General features: G+C 36.4%; 1 protein-coding gene across 2 annotated transcripts in view; it reads right to left on the reverse strand.

Moving 5' to 3' along the window:
* Window positions 1-20,674, reverse strand: part of COL11A1 (collagen type XI alpha 1 chain) — a 163,418-nt gene continuing 142,744 nt past the window's right edge. For both annotated transcript variants that reach the window (XM_009468296.2, XM_087731724.1), the window contains 13 exons: window positions 15,766-15,819; window positions 15,243-15,350; window positions 15,103-15,156; window positions 10,402-10,455; window positions 9,369-9,476; window positions 8,726-8,779; window positions 8,601-8,636; window positions 8,454-8,507; window positions 7,472-7,721; window positions 5,104-5,216; window positions 4,217-4,285; window positions 3,305-3,538; window positions 1-1,730 (listed from right to left, as the gene is read on the reverse strand). In XM_009468296.2, coding sequence (XP_009466571.2) covers window positions 1,584-1,730; window positions 3,305-3,538; window positions 4,217-4,285; window positions 5,104-5,216; window positions 7,472-7,721; window positions 8,454-8,507; window positions 8,601-8,636; window positions 8,726-8,779; window positions 9,369-9,476; window positions 10,402-10,455; window positions 15,103-15,156; window positions 15,243-15,350; window positions 15,766-15,819 — 1,335 coding nt within the window. In that variant the 3' untranslated portion in view covers window positions 1-1,583. The remainder of the gene's footprint in view (window positions 1,731-3,304; window positions 3,539-4,216; window positions 4,286-5,103; window positions 5,217-7,471; window positions 7,722-8,453; window positions 8,508-8,600; window positions 8,637-8,725; window positions 8,780-9,368; window positions 9,477-10,401; window positions 10,456-15,102; window positions 15,157-15,242; window positions 15,351-15,765; window positions 15,820-20,674) is intronic.

Here is a 20,674-nt window from a genome sequence, read left to right on the forward strand (position 1 = left end):
TAGACAAGACTTGATTTTATTAATAAAATTTGTATTTTCCTCTTTGAGGTGACAGTTACAAACTTTGGTTCAAAAATAAAAGAAAATATGAACAGCAAGAAGTTGACGTTTTGAAATCTCACTTTTACATGTATAAACGTGCATAAGAAAATACCAGTTGGAAATGAGCCAGCAGAAACTAGTACTATTTAATTTAACAATTTATAAGAAATAGAAACAAACATTTCTTTTCAAGTCTTACATATATTATGAAAAATAATTACAAAAGGATTTGTGTTGTAAAGCTAAAGTGTAATTTCTACTTCCAACTACCTGAATAAAATGGTCAGAGGGAAGGCCAAACCAACTTTTTTTCTGTGAGATTTGAATAGCAAATTGTAAGAGTTTGGGTCAAAGACAGCTCTGCGGGAAGCGGTCCCCTCCTATGTTGCTTAGCAACTATGTAGAATCACATGACCTAGACATATTGCATCCCTGCCCTTCAGGTGAAAAAACAGGGAAAAAAATTTATATTAATGGGATGGGCAAATATTGTATAAGACCATTCTGTGGAACTTTTAGTATCCAGTTCAGGAAGCAAACATCCATCATTGCTTACATAAAAATCTACGTAAACACTGCAAAAATCCATAAATAACTGTTTAGAATCCTGTTTTAATATTTATGCAGACCAAATAAGCACAATGGAAACAAATTCAGATGAGATTAAAAAAAAAAAAGGAAAGGAATTTACTTCACACAGATTTTTAACAGATCTCTTACACAGAAGTTGTTTTTTTTTCTTACATATTTTCCCCACCCAAAAATATAAACTTGTTTATTTTAGGTATATACACGTATCTTATGAAATTCTGGAATTAGAAAAGAAAATAAAAAGTCTGAGGTATAGCACCATGGAACACAGCACCTTTGAAGGTGCTTTCATTATTGAAATTCATCATCACAGAGCGATATCAGCAGAAAAGAGTTGTTTGAGTGTGCTGCTCAAGATCTTCCAGTTTTGCCACCTTAAGTTTTGTTGGCGACTTCAAATAACAAAGCTCTTCAACAACAATATATACAAAGGGATTTTATTATTAATCAGAAATGGAATTGGCTTCACTGGCAATTACAGCTTTATTTTTTCAGAATACATACACAGTATTGACAACGTAGTTTTGTAATTGTGAAATAAGAGCCAGATGCAATTCAGAGACACATGCAAGTTTTGGAAATGGACAGAGAAATAACAGTATAGTACTGTACATAGAATAATTACAGTTTATTAAACACTTTCTTAACACCTCTTTGTTGTAATGGAAGGAGCACCATGTTGTTCATTTTTTTACAGCACCAAAGGAATCCAAAGGGGGTGTTCCTAAAGTGAGCCCTATGTTGTCTGTCTGTGCCACAGCATCTTTGCAAAATAAGTTTAAGTCATGTGATTCTGGCCCTACAAGGGCAACAATTACTTTCTAGATAAGACATACATACACAGCAAGACACATTTTCTATGCCATCCTTATTCAAAACTTGCATGTGGCATGAAGTGGGTTGGTAGCACCAAAGTGCAACATTTTTCTTGATCTGATTTTGTCTTAAGCTTAACCAAGGAAGCAGACAGGACCGACCTCAAATCCAAACTTCTGGTTCTGATCACCAAAGTCATTGATCATCACATCAACTATAGGCACTTGGTCTATTTTGGGTGTGTTGATTTCGATCACCGTCTTTGCATAGCCCTTTCTTGACTGTTAAAAAAGAAGCAAAAAAAAAAGCAAACATGGTTATATATCAGAGCAGTAAGCATGTGCTGTAGATCTTCATAGGTTCTCTCTGAAGTGCAGAATTTATAAATTATTGCCCCCTCATGCACCAGATACTACAAACTCTAAAGTTTATGTTGTCTTAGGATTTTATTTTAAAAATGTGACATGGAATGTTTTTGATTTTAGAAAGAGATTGGATTTAATAAATAATAACAATATTCTCATAGAACTGCGCATGTCTTCCTTGTGAAGAAATCACTAATTACTTCTGAAAGACAGAAGAAAGATCCACTTCTAAGAAGAAAGACTGTAACCATCTCACAAAATATTACAGCAGCTGTTTGGACGTGAAAGAAAGTAGTAGTCTGACAGGACTGCCAACTGATGCGCTTAGAAACCAGGTTTGAAGGCACACCCTTACTTCCTAACAAAGGCTCTCTACCTCCTCTAAATATCATCCATTCTAATACCGTCTCTTATATCTTGCTGAGACCCCTTTCAGCTATGCCAGGGTCTTGGAGTTTAGATGAGCATCCACATTGGTAGAGCTGAGTGTTCTCAGTTTAATAACAGTTACACCCTAAATCACTTCCAGCTCTCTGGAGCTCTACACTCACCCGCTGCGGATAACAAAAGCAAAATAAATATACAGGACATCATACAGAAAGGCTGACATGGAGCAGTTCTGTATTAGAATCTCATTGCTGAGAGAAGACTGCATCTACCTGAGCTGCATCTCTGTCTCAGAGCCAGGTACGTATCCTGGCACTTTTCAGATCTCTGATTATCATGGACTTCTCAGGAGCTGCCTTCAAAATGCTCCCATATCAAAACCCCAAAATAATTAATGAGGCTTCAACTGTCACTTGCTCCTTTGATGGCTTTGTTTCAAACTGTTCAGTACAAACCATTCTGTTTCTGAAAAGAGGTAACAGTTGCTATGCCTACAAAGACCGTGCTGGAGAGATGGTCAGAGAGCTGATGCGTGTTTGGACAGCTCCAGGGATTTTAGCCGAGCTACGAGAGGATTCTGAAAGGTACAATCCACAAACTTTGCCTGGCTTTGACTACCAAACAATGAGAAAAGGAAATACAAAGTTACATATCAAACTATGCAATTAATTCCCTACGTTTGGGTACATACATATGGCTTAGTTCATACACGTTTTTAGTGTAGTCACTAAATATTCTGTCTGCGTATGCCTTGATTTTGAACATAAATATATTCTGCTGATGGGTTGCCTCCCCTGATTATGCTTTTTTGCTTCTGTTTTTCTCTTATTCTGTGCTCGTACTAGCACATCGGTGCTGACAGCCTGTATCCATACCAGGTTTCTTCCATTTCTGTTGCTTGGCTTATGGTTATTTTTGGTTTGGTACATATATGAAAATTAAATAAGGGACTAGTGTACTGTAGTTTAAAATCTACTAAGAGGCAGTCTATTAAGTGTTTAGAAAGCTTTTCTCAGAAGAAAGCTGTGAAAAACTGAATTTGTTTGATTTCTAGTTTAATCGACAGGCTGGTTTCATAAAGACTCTTCTGAACCTCTACTTACTGCACAGCCGTCGTGAAGAGCTTTGATGTAAGGATTGTTGTCATAAGACATTTCTTCATCATTCGATCCTAAGAACCTTAGTGCTTTGTCATAGCTGTCAGATGATGCATCATGCCAAGCTACGGACTGATGACAGTTGTAAGTGAAATTTTGTCTGGCAGAGGCACTCAATAGTTTAAGGAACGTCATTTGGACCATATTAATGGAATTGCCTTCAACATCCAAATAGGAAAGCTGGAAAATAGAAGAAGTTACATGAATATTTATCTATTTCCTTTGTTAAAATGCAAAACAAAATTACAGAATGACAAAAGAACTACATAACTGTCCTTAATAAGAAAATCAACCAACATATAACATTTTATGGAGTTTTAAAGTTCAATAAAGCTATGACTCAGTAAACAGATTCTCGTGTTGTAGCAATATATTTAGGAGGAAGAGCTACATATTTTAGCTTCATTCTAATGGGAAAGACAGAGAATTATTCCTACCATGTAGTGTAAAAAAGCAGAATCTCTTTGGGAATCTGTTTTTAGTTAATTATAAAGTTATGTCAGCCTGCAGTCTCATCTTTGCATACTCAGTCTATTTCCAGTTACCTAGAAAGGGGCAGGGGAATCTGTGCTCCAGTTGCTTTACTAAGGTTCAGTGGTGATGTGTGGTCTGCCAGAAGCCAGACCCTCACCATCAGCTGTGCAGGTGACCACTGGGATCATTGTGGGACAATACAGAGCGGGCTCCTTCTGTCCAGTGCCAAGAGGCCCTATAGCTGCTCTAATATTTAGGGCAAAAAGGCTGGGGCTGAACAGTCTTTTCATTAGCTAAATATTTATAAAATTCCTTGGGATCTGTTGGTCACTGATAACATGTACTTGATTTGTGAATAACTGTTATGTTGCAGCGACAACTTACAAGTTTGCCTCGCTTAAATTCACTAAACCAAGATCCTGGATTCTCCTTTGGCCATGATGAAATTCTAACCTGTGTGGTAAAACAGCAGAGAGAGAAGTATTTAAGACATACGTTAACAGATATGAAGGTTTTGCATTACCTCGGACAAATTTCACGTCAGATAGTAAAGAATGGTTCTTCCTTCTGAGATCTCAGCCTCTTTAAAGCTCTAAAATAGGATGTTTTCCTTGTCTAGAATGCCTTCAAATTAGTGGCTTTAAATGGAATCCAAGGTGATAGCTTATAAAGAGAGCTAGTACTATTTAAGGGAGACTGTTGTCATCTGCTAAGATTCAGGTAAACTGCTGGGATAAATTGTTCCTGTGAAGAGTGTCTAAATTAGAGTTTTCACTGGTGTTGATGCTGATAGATCTCTCTCATTTAGGCAAGCTTTTAGAAAGCCTTCCTCTACATATGCTTCATCAGAGGTAATTTATAACAACGAGTGAGGACACCGTTAATACCTAGTGTTTTACATCTACTTTGCATAGGTATAAATGAATCAATATAAATGAACCCACAAGAGAAACACAGTAAGAGTTTAGCTTTTAGGTGTCAAACGGTAGATTATTCACTTTAAACTGGCTGCACAGCTATGTTGCATTCTGAAATGCAGTAAAAGGTTAGCAAGCAGGTGCATAGTTTCCCTATCGAAGCAAGAAAGTGAAAATGCTGCTTGTTAACTCTATGTACCATTTTACCACTTCATTCAGATTTATGCAAATTTCAATGTATCAGAAAGGCAGATATATGAAAATGTGACAGTGTAATTATCCTGTTTTGTTCAACATTGTGACAGCATAGTAGGATCTGTCAACAGCCAACTGAAAACACAGATTGATACTTACTCCTTCAGATTTCTTATCTGGGTAGATGCAGGTTTCCCCACCTGCTGTGAAATTGCAGTATACTTTGAAGGAGTCTCCAGAACAGCCCTGGTTAGGATCAATCCAATATTCCCCTAAAACAAATGAGAAAATATTTGCCTTATATAGTAGAAATGGTATCTGGAAAATCTAGGTTTTACTGCTACCTAATAGTCCTCCGAAGTTTGTAGCAAAGTTATTTTATCTGAATGATGAGAAAGCAACCCTTTCTTTTCCTGCCTTGTGATGTGTTGCTGCTGTTGTTTATGAAAGATAACACCAGGATCAAAGTCTATTTTTATCTGTGTCCTTTTGGTTTTGTCTAATTTTACTTCAAACCATGACTCTATTGCAGGATACTGCTGAGGTTTTGGAGGAACTGCAGAGACCTCAGTCTAGAGAAGGAAGGACATTACGTGTGAAACACACATTGCACGTCTCGACAGTTTGGCCATTTCAGTATTTCAGCTAGAAGGATAATCTGTGCCTGTGGTGACAGCACTCTCAAAAGAAGAGTGGAGGCAGCCTTAGGCAGAAATGAGCTATGGCTTAGGTCAGAGAGCAAAATCTGGAGTCATTTGCATACTTATCTACATAAAAAGGTGGTCACACAGGCCTTGGTGAGGTTGTAGTACAAGTACGCAAGTACCTAAAGCTTCTATTGAGAGAGATATACCTCAAGCAAAGATGTTTTTTACTACTGGGTTCTGAAGCTGCAACACTAGTGAAACTTCAGGCTGCTTTGGTTGATAAAAACACCTTAACTAATGCTTGGTTAGGTGACACAGTGGGAAAGACAGTTAAAACTTGCATGAGGCTTCCCGTAGTTTCAGCAGTCCTGCCAGACTGGCATGATTGAGAATTCAGGTCCTGCAATGAGTGGAGCCTGGGCATGAAAGAGAGCCGCAGTCAAGCCAACGTCCATTAAATATCAGTGCTTTTTAAAATCTACCATTCTAATTATAATGATGATTTCTGTGATGTGGGTCCTTAACTCCAGCTAGTTTCACAGCAGGACAGCAAATGATTTTCTGACATTACTGTTCTAATCCAGTTTCAAGCAAATAGTGGAGGTTTCAAAGAGGCATGACAACTCTTTTCACCAGTTCTGTCTTCTGAATACAGGGCACAGACAAAGCATTTATGGTATTTTAAAATTCTATTGATTCAGGCTGTATTTATTGAAAACAGTCTTTCCTACCTGTAAGTCTTGTCCCTGGAGAATTCTGTATTTTAATGAATGCATTTACTTTTATTTGAACCAATATAAGATTACTTTGATATGAAGAAAGCTCCAAATAATAAGCAAATACTGGTAAATGAAGAAGGTGAATGTGTTCTATAAAACACATTCATTATTATGGAGGTACTGAATTGTAAAATATGTACTTTTCATATAGCCCATACACTGCTTAACTGCTCCTCAAGGCAACCATCTGTTTTTATCTATCTAGAGTGAAAGCAATAAAAAATTACTAACTGTCAAAATCTATTTTTCCTCCCATTTAAAACCAGAGAAATATTGCTTTGAACTGGAAAAAATATCCAGCGCAATTGAAAAAAAATATGAAAGGATGAAAACTCTGTAAAGATTGGCTTTCATTTAAACCTTTCCAGAGGGGTAAACTCAGTTAGAAAAAACGAAGAAAACAACAAAGAACGATTAAATCAAGATAGTTCTTCAGAACACTGTCTTGTTCATACTACTCTGCATTTTATTAAGCTAGTACTTAGTAGCATTAAACAGTATCAGAGAAACTTGTATGCGTGTTTGCTGAATGATATAGAACAAACAGTGGTCACGCAGTAGAACAAATTATTGTTTCTCAGGGTAAAGAACAGTAAATTTTTGAGAGTCATAATCAATAATAAATCTCATATAATAGCAATGCTATTTTTTATTATTATGCTAAGTTAAAGTATACAGCTATTAAAATCATTCTTGTTTCTTTTAAAAAAGAAGCTATTAGCTATCCCAGCATGCTGACATTTGTGATTTTACTTTCCATTGATCTAAATAGCATCAACCTTTCATCCCTCTCCTGTTTGGATAGTTCTGGAAATGCAAGGCCCTCCTTTCAAAACAATAACTGTTTTTTATTTAGCACTTCTAAAAGTTTTAAATCTAAAACCAGATCAGGTTATGTATTTAAAGAATTTTGGCTTTTACCAAGACAACATCTCTTACTTACATTTTATAAACTTTTATGCCTGCAAAAATGGATTTCATGAGACTGTATTTATTGAGCAACTATATTAACCATCTACCAATAATTAATTATTCTGCCAAAGTATCTTAGCAGATCATAACTTCAGCCTCGTTTGCCTTTGTCATGCAATATTAACGTACCATCTGGGAAGTCTGGGTGGCAGAGTTGCAAGTCTTTGCAAGTTCGGGCTGGGTTATTCTGAGTGCCCATTGGATACTTCATATGCTCAATGTCTTGCTTCAGCGAATTCAATGAACCAAAGATCTCTTCCATGCCATCGGAATAATCCAGAATATTATCACCAGCATCAGATAACATGTAATCAGGAGATCTTCTTGTCTTTTTGGGTGACTGGATTGGCAGCGGCTGGATTACCTCGCCTGGAGGACCCTGAGTGGAAAACAACATATATCTGGTTACCTTTTCTGTTGGTTTTTCAGCTGCATAAATACACAGAGGAAGACCACAGAATGTGGCTTGGAGCACATTGTTGTGCTTTAAACTCTTCCCTCTACATTGCTCTTTGGGGAAGAGTGTGCTGCCCTCACATAAGCCAAGTGTGCAGGACTGACTTGTGATTGTCTCTTTATCCCTGGCAATTCCCTCAAGCACAGGCATAGCCTATGACAAATGAAAACTATGGATGTTTCCTATGATAAAACTTTAAAATTCCACTTGGGGTCTATAAAGCAATATTTCATTTCAAGAAATTGAAGCACTACATTCTGATTTGGACTGTTTTCATTTTAGATTATTATGATATGAAGAAGAAATAGTAGAAACAGAACAGTATTAACAGCGGGAAAGAAAACTCATTCCATTTCCTGTGCTTCAATATAACACATTAAATAATTATTGTGAGGGGGTTTTTTTTGTTTGTTTGTTTGTGGGAGTTTTTGTGTTGTTTTGTTTTTTTTTTAAGTTTCTAATGGCTTTTTCAGTGCAGACAATGTATTTCTGTGTCTGGTGGATCTGTGTTTCCTGAAAAATGAATTTTCAAACAATCAATCATTAATGTTTTCCTTATCTGCAAGTTCACACATGGTGTTTTCTACCATTGTCAAAACAGGGTCATCCTGCCAGTGTAATGTGCATGCATGTCAAATAAGCATTCTTACTTACTGGAGGACCAGGGGGACCAGGTAACCCACTGTCACCCTTTTGACCAGCAGGACCCTATAAAGCAATGAAAGAAATGCAGTGTTGACCATACTACACAATGTTAAAAGTTAAGTAAAAGAACAAAAAATATGGAGAGCAATTACTCACACTGGATCCTTTGGAACCTTTTGGACCTTGGGGACCCTACGGGCAAGAAAATATAACCATAGTTGGAGTATATTCCACACAACATGGGAGTGTTTTGAACAGGAGGACAGGATGACGTTACTTACAGGTAAACCAGGAGGACCAGGGGGTCCAAGTGGACCAGCGGGACCGGAAATTCCCTAAGAAAAGAATAAGAGAATAAGTACAGAACTAAAGTATTCTACATACTGGACTGGATTAAAAAATGCCTATCTATGAAAAAGGTAGGCCTACTAAGTGTCCAACCCTGACGAGTTTTGATTTAGGCCATTTGCTAGGGTCCAAAATCGTTTGTAAGTTTAAAATATTATCTGACAGTTTGAGTTGCTGGTAGTTGTTCTTATGCTGCAGTACTTATAGTCACGACTGTGTTCCTCTTCAGATTGGCTTGGAAGCCTCACTTTTTACATAGTGCCTTAAAACATGGCTAGGACAAAGGAAGCTACTTTGGGTAGCGCAGTTAATAAACATGATGAGATTGATGCTGCTAGTTTTATCTCATCCCTAACTTAGGTGTATGTGCTTCCTTCATCTTCTGAAACCATGATCTCGTTTTAAACTGTTTAACTTCATTCTGTTTGTACAATGTCTGGGGAAGTTTTAACCTCTAGCAGGAGGTTCTGGGTGTTACATGTTTATAGCAACTTTATGTCTCTCGAAAGAAAGACTGGAATATGTACTCTTTGCTTGCACGGAACTTGAATGAAAACACAAGTATGTTTTACTCACTGCGTCACCCTTGGCTCCAGGAGATCCCTGTGGGCCAGGAAGACCCCTATCACCCTTTTCTCCTTGTTCTCCTGGAGGTCCAATCAGGCCAATCAAACCAGGATGTCCCTAAACAAGATAGAAGAAAATATAGTTAAAACTCAATATATAGAAAGTAAATGTGCTTTGCAAACACACAAATTAGAGCTTTCAAATGTCACCACTCTTGCTAGACAATTAACCTGACAACAAATTATTCTGAAAGCATATTCATTGTTGTTAGTTGGCCTTTAGACTTGGAGATTATTTGCAAGCTGTGACCACGTATTCAGTGAAAGAGATCGAAGTGCAACATAGTCCTTACTGAAACTGATACAGAAATAACAATACCTGTGGGTACAAATTTCATACCAAATTTCACATTTAGATGCTATAAGCCTATTATGAAGTTGCACATTTTTTAACACATGTAATATAGCTGTATAAAGAGCTGATCCAAGCACATAAACAAAAACTGAAATTCAGAAGATATAATCATATTCATATCCCTTTCTCTATACAGTTTTTCTCTGATACACAAGCAATCAAGAAATTGTTGGGACTCCATTAGGAAATGCTATCCTGGATGTCTCAATCCATTATTTCATAAGAAAGTATTATAGCTGTTAAATATTTACATTTTGTTGGTTTAAAATTAATATCTCAAATACATTTTATTTCTACTTTTTTGTTGTTTTTTGTTGTGTTTTTTTTTTTTTTTTGTAAAACCAACAGTTCTCTTTAGGTCAATGTGTTTTTCATTGCAAGGAAGAATCACATGGTCAAAATAGATTACCACACAGGCAGTAATCTTTTTCTTTCTATGTATCTCCAGGATATCAGATGTGGCTTAAAACTTCACGATTACTATTAAGGCTATGGGAAGCTGACTGATAGACATAGTAAGTTCTCTTGCTTTCTGATACAAAAACCCTAGTGTTTCTTTTTGCTAATTTTATACAGACTTTTAGACTGGATCAAAATTACAAAGGCACCAACAATGAATAAAGTATACCTTCTCTCCTTTGGAACCTGGGTCTCCTTTCAGGCCAGGCAAGCCAGGTGGACCCTAAATAAATCAAAGGAAGTAATGTTAAAATAATTTTTAACATACTGCACAGATATTTTTTTCTTGAAATATTATTAAAGGCAGTGTAAGTCAAAGCACAGAGTCATTCAGTGGTTGATGGTTGTGATTGATGGCATGTGATTTAGGGCCCAAGACAAAGTTGGAATGTATGTTTAAAAAGGCATAATGATGCTACTGTAGCATTTCAATTACTTTATAAGTAGAAATCTATAAAGGATTGTATGATTAGAAATCTATGAAGCAGAGGGTCAACTGAATTCTTGAAGAGTACTGAAAGCATCCAGTGAAGCAAGTGATATTTAAAAAAATATTAAAATAATTTTTTGTTGATTAGCCTAATTTTGCTTGTGGTTACATTACATACTTCCAATTATTATTTCCACCTTAATTGCTGTACCTTATTTTAGTTGCTTATCTTAGCCCTTTCTTTCATAAGACAGTGGAAAGTATCCTCTTAATTTGTTTTCTCCTAGTTTACTGCAGCTCAGTAAGATTTTTGCAGAATATAAATCAGGTTTCTTATAATAACTGCTCCTCGATATTGTTTTGTTGGAGAACTACCTCATATTTTGTTTCAGCACTCGGGGTGTTGTCTTGGGATTACGGTTTCCTTGACTTACCACCTGAAATTCCTGTATGACCATGAATAATGCATTTAAGTCTATATTGTCTAAATATTCAAGTCTTTTCTACTCAACATTGCAGTCTTACTTAATGTGATCTAGGTGTGCTAGCTCCACTAACATGTACAAGCTTGTGGTCCTTTGTCACTTTTGCAAATGTGATTAGTTACACAAATTACTTAAGTTTTGCATTACTAGTCTGGGCAATCCTAAATGCTTTTAGGAACTGCCTTAGTCTGTTTGGACCTCCACTCCTCATTTGTTGGACAGGGATAATACCTTACAGAGGTGTTAAACTGATACCTTTTTAGGTACTTACGTGGTTCACATCGTACAAGCAGTTTACAATTTTTAATTTGTATTTACAAGCCATCCTTTCTGCAGCACAGTAAAGACATGTTCCTTTATGACACTGAGTAAGAAATGCTCCTTATTCTAAGTTTTATTTGCGGTTGTCCCTAAAGATTACTCTATGCAGGTAGATTTCTGTAAACAGAAATATGCTGGGGCAGGAGATGAAGCTGTGAACAACCAACATAGGGTCAACAGAACCATTCTACAAGCCCTTCCATATTTTTGGAGTGGGTGTGGGGAGTGGACAACCCAAAACATTCATTTCTTTCAAGTGGTTCCAATGTAAGCTGATGCTTAAGAGAATCTGTTGGAAAACTCCATTGCAGTCTTGCTACCTGGGAAACTACTGCGAAGGATAAACACATTCACAGGGATAGGTCTTGCGAAAAACACTGAATAATCTTGTTATAACTTGACACAAGCTTCTTCTCCTTGCTAGTGCTTTTTTTATCTTTACTGGGGTCATAAGAGCAATCTATTAAAGATACTGTTTTACCAATAGTCAAAAATATAGCTGGATAGATGGTGCAGAAGATTATATATGAAGCTTGTTAAAATTTCCTTGTTTTGTTTTTGTTTTTTTTTTCTCCAGCCTTTTTAAAAATTATTTTAATCCTTATTTATAATTTTAGAAGAATTTTGAGGGATTTGAGAAACCTTCTGAGGTTCATAAGAATGGCAGTGTTGGTTTTGTGTAATTTGTACACAATGAGGTGAAGAATTCAGGCCATGCAGTGCATATGCAAGCACAGAAAAGACATTCATTTCTCAGAGGCTATTAATCTTGCACTGAACATGTATGCATTAGGCGTAGAGCTGCTAGACTAAGTCAGTATCTCATCACTACTAGTCTCCTGCTGGCAGTGGACATCTGTGAAGTTATGATATGGATAGCAGTAATAAGTGACCTTTTCAACCTGGCACAGATTCAAAAGTGCCATAACACTTCATGTACAAAATATTATTCTGTGCGTACCCTTTCCATCTCTACTTCAGGATATCATTAGATGCAAAAGCCTAGGCAAATACATAATTCATGAATGAAAAGTGGAATTTTTAAGCTTTCAGAATACAGAATCAGACATTTTCACCTGCAGTGTGTTGTGCTCTACTGCAAATCTGCTTTCGTATTCTTCTGATAGCAATCTACTGTGCAGGAGGGGAGGGGAAGGAGGGAGACCTAACCTCAGCAACTTTTACATGTAAACTTTACTTTCTTAAAATCCAAAATAAAGTTTAAGTTGCAGCAATGCATCTAAAACAAGTTCTTGTTGAGCTGACAGGAAGCCTGTGCATTTGGGAGTATATAGTTCATTAATACACTCAGCTTCAGATTTAAATTGAATATTTAAGTTCTCAAATGTTGGAAGAGAGATCTTTGGATGATGTATTTGGAGGCTCCTGGTGACTGCCATGTGGGAAAGGGATGCTTATTATTGCTGAATTATTATGGCTTTTAGATTTTGGCACAGAATTGTAACTGAGATCAGTTTTCAGTTCCCTGATTTGTCCGTTATGCATTTTATTTGTAAATTGGGCACATCATTTAAAAACTATGGTGGTGGTCCCATCATAAACCCTTTGGAGAGAAGAGGTTTTTATTATGGGCTTAGCACACAGGAGCCCTATTCTTTGCAGCTTCTCATTCATTGTTCCCAACCTCTGACTTACAAGCAATATGTTATCCATGAGACTTTAGACAAAATTATAATGTTAAAATGAAGGGCAACAAAAAACTCTAGTGTAAGGTTTCCTCAGCATATTATTTGCTCATTGTTGTTTTCTAAGGGACAGAGAAAAATGAAATTATATGTATGTGCCATTGTAATACCTTCTATTATTATATACACAGAAGTGAACGATAGATGCACCTATGCACCAGATCACTGTTCATTGGAAAAAAAAAAAAAATCTTTCTAGTGTGTGGGGCATAAAAATATATGTTCTGAAACTCTTTGCTTATAGGTTAAGAGGCTGCATGTTTGGAACATTTTTGGAAATGTAAATAGTTACCCAGATACTTTTACCCATGAAAGTGTTTCAGTCAATGAAAGAAAAGGCAATTGCTGTGTTCACATATGCACATGAACGTGAAAGATTGGTTTAGGGTAAAAGTCTTAATTTATGCAGCATTTCAGTTTAAATTCCCCATTTTTTCCACTTTCATTTTTATATACTGGAAAAGTCTGATATGGAAATTTTATAGCTGATGTTCAGACCCTGAGTTCTCACTGGGGAGGCAGGAATGCTCTTTGTAAAGATTTTGAGTTCACGTATATAGCTTAAGGGCAAAAACTTTCAGTATTAAGGCTACCCAAGGACCTGTATCCTTTGTATCCTCTAAATCCATATAGGAAAATGAACAGAGGATTTCCTTCATGCTTACTACTCAAAGCCTTCCTTTTCCCCTTTAAGAACCACATAATTTCTGAAGTAGAGGATAGCTCCTTATTGCCCTATTCTCCTAAAGTAATCTGATTGTATATGTTGGCATAGTTAATCTTCTGGCCAAAATAAGAGTGGATTTTACTTAGGATGTGGTAACACTGCTTGCAAACTGTAAAATGCCTTGATAGTGTAACACTTGTTTATTTTTTTCCACCAAACTATAACGGTCCATGTTTTGTTTCAAAGCTTTTTATTCCCAATGTGTCGCTCCACTGTGATAATAGAGGTGAACTCTACTTCAGTCAGTTTGGAGAGCAAGGGATATGAGAACTTTCCACTAAATTGGATCACCTTTGCTTGACCTGTGAAGAATTAACCTGCTGGCCATATAGTTTAGATTTGAATTTCTGCACATAATGCTGAATAAGAAAACCAATATTGTGCAATTTGTGCTCACAGTGTTGTTTTTTCAGCTTGTTAGAAAAAATGCACTAAAATAGCAAGTGTAAATAGAAGCAATGATATAATTTGATAATATGTCATCTATAAGCTTCCCTTGCTTTAATCATATTATTTACACAGAGCAGAACTGTGGTATGCCCTAGATGCCCTAGAAACTGGGAGCCTGGTTCATTCAGACCCTTTTAAACACTTTGGTCATGGATTATATTTCCTGGGACTGCCACAATGAACAATAGACGTGATGATACTGTTCATTTTTATAAAACTAGCAAGTTTTCTTCTTTGGTAGAAGTCCCCTTTTGGCCCTACCTCTGATTTAATTTTTTCTTTCTCTAAGAAATAGATATGCTCTAAACTTTTACCCTATGAATAATGTTTTCCTAAACTAGCAGACATTAAAGTCAATGGATGTACAAAATTTACCACTGCTAAGGAAACAAAATGATTTAAGGTATTAAGTTTTGCTGATGTGAGGACAGAAGTAGATTTTTTGATTATAAGCTTCGTTAATTTTATTTTTATTTTTAATTCTATTCAGGGGATTTAAAGAATCTGATTTTACACTGCCTTATTCCACTTTTTACCTGGTATAACTCAGCAGTGTTCAGCACAGCTGCCTTCTAAAGTAGAGCAGTAAAATGAAGGCACTCATGCATCAGATTTTACCAGCACAGAAAAAGAGTGACTTTGTGCTAAGAACTGACTCATACATTCATTTTTCTGTAAATGCACAGACACATTAATGGTATATTTCAAAGGGTGCTTTTTCTGTTTTGGCACTGAAAGGAAGGGTACTCACCAGAGGCCCTGGAGGGCCATCCTGACCTGGAGCTCCAGGTAGACCTTGTTCTCCCTAGAAAAAACATAAAAGTTTGCTTTATCAGAGGACATACAAGAAATGCAACATTTAAAATATTATTATATGCTCTGCTTACTTACCACAGGACCAGGAATGCCCCGGAGACCCTCTGGGCCAGGTTTTCCTGCAGGTCCCTGTGGACCAACTGGACCTGTTTTTCCAGGAGCCCCTTCTGCACCAGGTTCACCCTAGAAAGAACATATGCAACAGGTCAGAGAGGAAAAGCTGACTAAGCTTGGCACTGTAGGGATATACAAGCTGCAAAGTGAGAGCAAGGTTTCCTCGCTCCATTTTTAAAAAGCTGTTCTAAACCAGTGTTCTGCACAGGATGGTTTTCTGAACAAAATTTTGATAGCTTCATATAAAGATGTGGTGCCAGCAAAGCATGCTCATCTTGCTTTTCCACAGGGGTGAACTCGGCTGGGCCTGCACTGGCGAGAGTCCACCATGTATTGCTACTAATTCTGGGTCTTAATTTGGATTTTACAGTTTACCTATTATTACTTCGATAAGTTTCACACTCAGTGCGTGATAAGCAATTTACTTTTCATTTATATATAGTTTACATTTCCATGCTCCTGAAAAAAATCTTGAACGCATTACCTTTGCACCTTTTTCACCTTGTCTGCCTTCAGCACCAGTTGCTCCAGGAGGTCCCTGTAAAAGATGGAGACTGAGCTCATAATCTCAGTTTTCTAAAATAGTACCAGTGAAAAAACTCTGAGAGTGCAATTTCCACTGTATTAATAAGTAGTAAATGCTAACAAAAGAACATTAAATTTCTTTCTTGACATTTTGTTCACAGGATAAAAATCCCAAACTGTCATATCAGCTCTTTTTTCCTTTATAAAATTTTCTGGGATTTTAGAATATCTGGAAGAATATATATCACCTAACACCTCTGATATGATGAGGTTAAAAACAAATAAATAGCTTGGAAAATATCAAAACAGGATATAAAAGTAAAAGGAAAAGAACAATACTAATTTACATATACAATAACAGTTTTAAACTTGCTTTGCATTGGCTTCTATCTGTTCACTGTAGTTTAACCACTGATTTCAAAAGGGCCTGTCATTCTGCAGCGCACAGGATGGCATATACTTCTTTATTCTGTAACTCAGGGATGGGCTTAGTAAGCCTTTTGATTACCTTTGGACAACCAAAAATCGATACATGCTTTAATATTACCCAGTAAATATGAAAGGAAAAAAAAAAAATCACGTGACTAGAAGTTGTAAGGAATGAAACAAAGACACTGACTACAAATAGCTCTTGGTATCAGGTTTCCTGCTATTGCACTACAAAAGCTCTGTTTCACTACGAAGACAGTACTGTAGGAGGATGTAGAGATGGGATAAGGTTCAGGTGAAGGCCACAAAACAGGAGTCGCAGTCATCTGGCAGCACTGTGACTACCTATTGCTGATGTCACCCATCTTTCATTTTATTAAGGTGTCAGTGAAAAATAAAAAGACATTTTTCTCCTCCAAAACATCACGAGCTGATTTTCAGGTCAGGGAATTAATATTCATGGTTTCAGTTATGAACAGAAGCAGTATCTAGAATCTAATGTACTCTTTGAAAATGGTTCTTTTATATATACACTTAGCTTAGAAAAGAGGCACTCAAGATAATGGACCACCTGTTTTCCTACAAGGTTCAATTTTTAGCCTGGGAAATGTCTTTATTACAAGTAGCTATTTCTTGCCAACAAGTGAGCAGCTTAAAGCAAAAGGGAAGAAAAGTTACTATGATCAAATACAAGGTGATTTACTGAATCTATAAAACTTACTCCCTAAGACTCATCTGTTCATTAATGCAACAAGCAGTTTGTTATGTAGAAATTAAAAAAAATGTTCTAAGGACCAGCAACAAGAACAATTCAATCACTTCCATTTATTTACTGCTTTTTACTTCATAACAATAGACAAAAAAAATGCAGGCCCCTAAAAGTAAAGCACTAAAACACATTCTTAATTTTACAGACAAGAACTGTTCTTCCAGTCAAGCATCTACCTGTATTCTTTGTGAGCTCAGGGCTTTAGACCAGAGGTTGACCTAGTAGCATTTTTTTATACTAGAGCTGAATTTAGCCCAAACTTTTTATAGCCTGATGTATTTCACCATCCACTACTATTGGCACATACCTTGAGCAACTCCACCAGTTTTAATTTAACTCCTGGAAATTTACATTCGTTTTATAACTATTTACATAGAAGTATATTAAGATCATTCATTTCTCCAGGGTGGAACTGAACATCTGCAGTACTGTATGAACCTTTTGGCCAACAGAGATAGTTCAGGCTTTCCATCAAAGGTAATGCAAAATGAATTAAATTACCCACAGTGGACTTTGGTCATTTGTTGTGAGTATCAACAGGTTGTTCTCTTTGGTATTTTTAAGAGCTGTAAGTGGTAAACGACTTCGTTTTACCTCTTCAAAATACAGAGAAGCTAAAAAGCCCTGGGCAATATGGTCCAGGAAGAGTAATTTAAAACGGGAAGAATAATTTAAATCACTGCTGTTCCAGTAATAATCTCTGATGCATATACGCCTTTGTGTAGGTTGTAATTGGTTGGGTGGATCACAGTTTGCAGCGATAACGAGAAAAATGATCAGCAGGTATATAAACAAACTCAGGACCATTTTACAAACAGGACTTCTTTTTCCTTACATGAATTAATTTACATGCCCATTGTCTTTACTGCTTGAAAATTCCTTTTACTGAAGTTCCCTTATGGATGATAATCTACCCTACCTAAGAAACTGAAAAGGGTTGAGTGTGGTAGTTTGTATTTGAGAAACATGGTCCCTGCATAATCTAGAAATGCAGCTGCAGGCCTAAAAGCACTGTGATCGCTAAATTACAAATACAATGAATCATGATTGCTAAACAAAGGGGGTGCATTCATTATCAAACAGTGCCAATGCTGCACCAAGCGCAAAGCAGCTAAATGAACTGCTCTTTCTAACAGGCTGTGATTGCTGGCATGGCACAGATGGTGCTTCTACAGAGAAAGACTGCTAATTATTATTTATCTTACCTTCCTACGTTTGAGTTGTTGGAGTGTCTGGTAAATTTTAACTGACAGAAAAGATCTCAATAACAATAATTTTAAATTAATGCATGGCTCCCCACTCTCACCACCCCAGCTACCATGGTGATTTTTATGATCATTACACTTCAAGTTTGGACATATTGCCTGATACATTTTATGCAGAACTCAGAAGACAAAAGAACTCATACAGAAACAAACTTGTCGTCAATTTTTATTATGTGAACCTATTGGACATTTTTGTCTGCTCTTCCATATTTCATAATTTCATTAAAATAATTTAGACTGTTGTTTGTAGCTGTCTGTCATCTGACTAAAAACATGATTTCCAACACAGAAAACCATTACCATGTTTCATCAGTCTGTTAAGATAGGAACCTGGCATATTGTTAAGTGTTCTGTGCATTTTCAATCAAGAGAAAACCTGCTTAATTTTTAAGTGATGTGTGCAGCCTGCTGAGGCAGCATGATGTACCCAAAATGGAAAAAATGCTTCCCTTTATAATACGTTATTTAACTTTGTATGTAAAGGCAACGAACCAAATAAACTTTTGCTTCTCAAAATTTAGAGGCTGGCTTTGTTGCAGTATTGACATCTGTTCTTTTATTGAAAGCAGACAGTATGCCCTCCAGTTTAGAACAAAAATGTATCTTAGTCTTGCACTTTAAATTCTAACATTTTTAGACTGATACATGGAGCCTTATGTGTATGTGATCTAGGTATCTAATTGACTCTAATAAAGAAAACAGCCAGACAGCAGAAAACACAGCTGAAGGGCCTAGCACACTGAAAAGTTGAGAGGAACATAAGCAAGAAGTACTATCTGTGTTGATTTTTATTGATTGTATACGTTATTTGTTTTAAGAATTAATGTTGTTTGATGGTGTCTTTTCCTCATGCTGTTTTTAACATTTGTCAGATAGAAATCAAATAATTCAAACTAGAGATATTACCCAGTACTGTATGGCAAAACAAACAAACAAAAAGTCCCAAAAGTATGTGCAAAGAGTTAAGTTTCAGAAAAAAATAGTAACAGCATAACTGTAGAGTGTCTTTGTATCTACATTTCTAGATAAGCAGGCATTGGATCAGGAGGCCTTTTGAGATGTTCCACTTCTCATTGACCACAACTCACTTATCTCCTACATTGGAAGGAGAAGCTCGAAGACACTACACCTCTTCAGAAACACAGTCTTCACTCAGTATGCTGTAGGTCAATGCTGATGCTATTAGGAGCAACAGGAAAGCTGTACAGCTGAGAACTCTCACTGACGAGCCCATAGCAATTTGTGAACTCCTTGGTTGTCTTAGATTGCTCCAACAATAAAGTTAACTTTATAATGCATTTTTTGTCTTCAGAACATTTAAGAACACTTCAGAAGCCACATCCTTCTGTGAGGTTGGCAAGTTTCATTCAGCTTTTTTTGCAGATAGAGAAATCCAGATGGCAATATTACAAATCTTTAACACGTATATAATGGGAAAAGGATAAGAAAAGGGGTTCCTCATCCCAAAGCTGTACTATTCATCTGTTCAGCCTGGAATGTAATATACATACATGTAATGCCTCAAGTTTTCTAGAGAATCTAGGCCAATTTCCATCAGTAGAGAACTTGTCAAGGGATTTGATGATGGAAAGCCCACAGTGAGAGGAAGATGTCCTGATGAAGAGCAGCCACTCTCAAATCAGAGAGAACTGGTAAGGCTAGAGTTGGGTCCTGGATAGCTAAGAAGTCAAGTCAGTCATCTGCCGTGGGCTACCTCTACCAAAAAGCCTATTGTGCTGGATGTTTTTATAAATGTAAAGTGGTAGCCATTGCATCTAGCCTCTGAAATCTTGATTTGGCAAGATGCTTAGATGGGCACTGAAATCCGCAAACTGAAACAAATGCATGTTTCGTAGCAAGCTTGTATGCTATGTCGAATCAGGAATACTAGGAAAGTTGATCAGTTTTTTCAAGTAGCTATAAGAGATTTCTTTAAATAGTATAAGTTTCCTTTAAAAGTTCTTTCATTTGCATCATAAGGCTTTGATGTCTTAACATAAAAATACAATTTTTGGAAACACTATGTTTAACTGCTGCTGAGTATTCTTCAGAAAGATGATAAAAACCTGTTAGCATTGGCCAGCTACAATGCTAAGTTTAGCACTAAAATATTGTAGTTTAATTGCTTAAGTTTTCCCATCTATAGTTATGAAAGAACATATATATATATATAAAAATATATATTATGCAATTGATAACTTTGTTTTCTGTTTGACTTCAATAACAATTATGACATGCTTTTACTTCTACACTATTCTCATTCATGTTCTGCAATCAGTATTCCATTAGCTAACTACTTCTACCTAAGAAAGAGTAGCAAATGCTTCTGAATACATTCCTTTTATTTTAGAACTATATCTTTTCTGAGGGTTATCAAGTATAAGAAAACTTTTTTAAATCAAGGC

Source organism: Nipponia nippon, unplaced genomic scaffold, assembly GCF_047370975.1.
Source record: "Nipponia nippon isolate SJK-2023a ecotype South Korea unplaced genomic scaffold, ASM4737097v1 scaffold_5, whole genome shotgun sequence".
In the NCBI taxonomy this organism is placed as follows: domain Eukaryota; kingdom Metazoa; phylum Chordata; class Aves; order Pelecaniformes; family Threskiornithidae; genus Nipponia; species Nipponia nippon.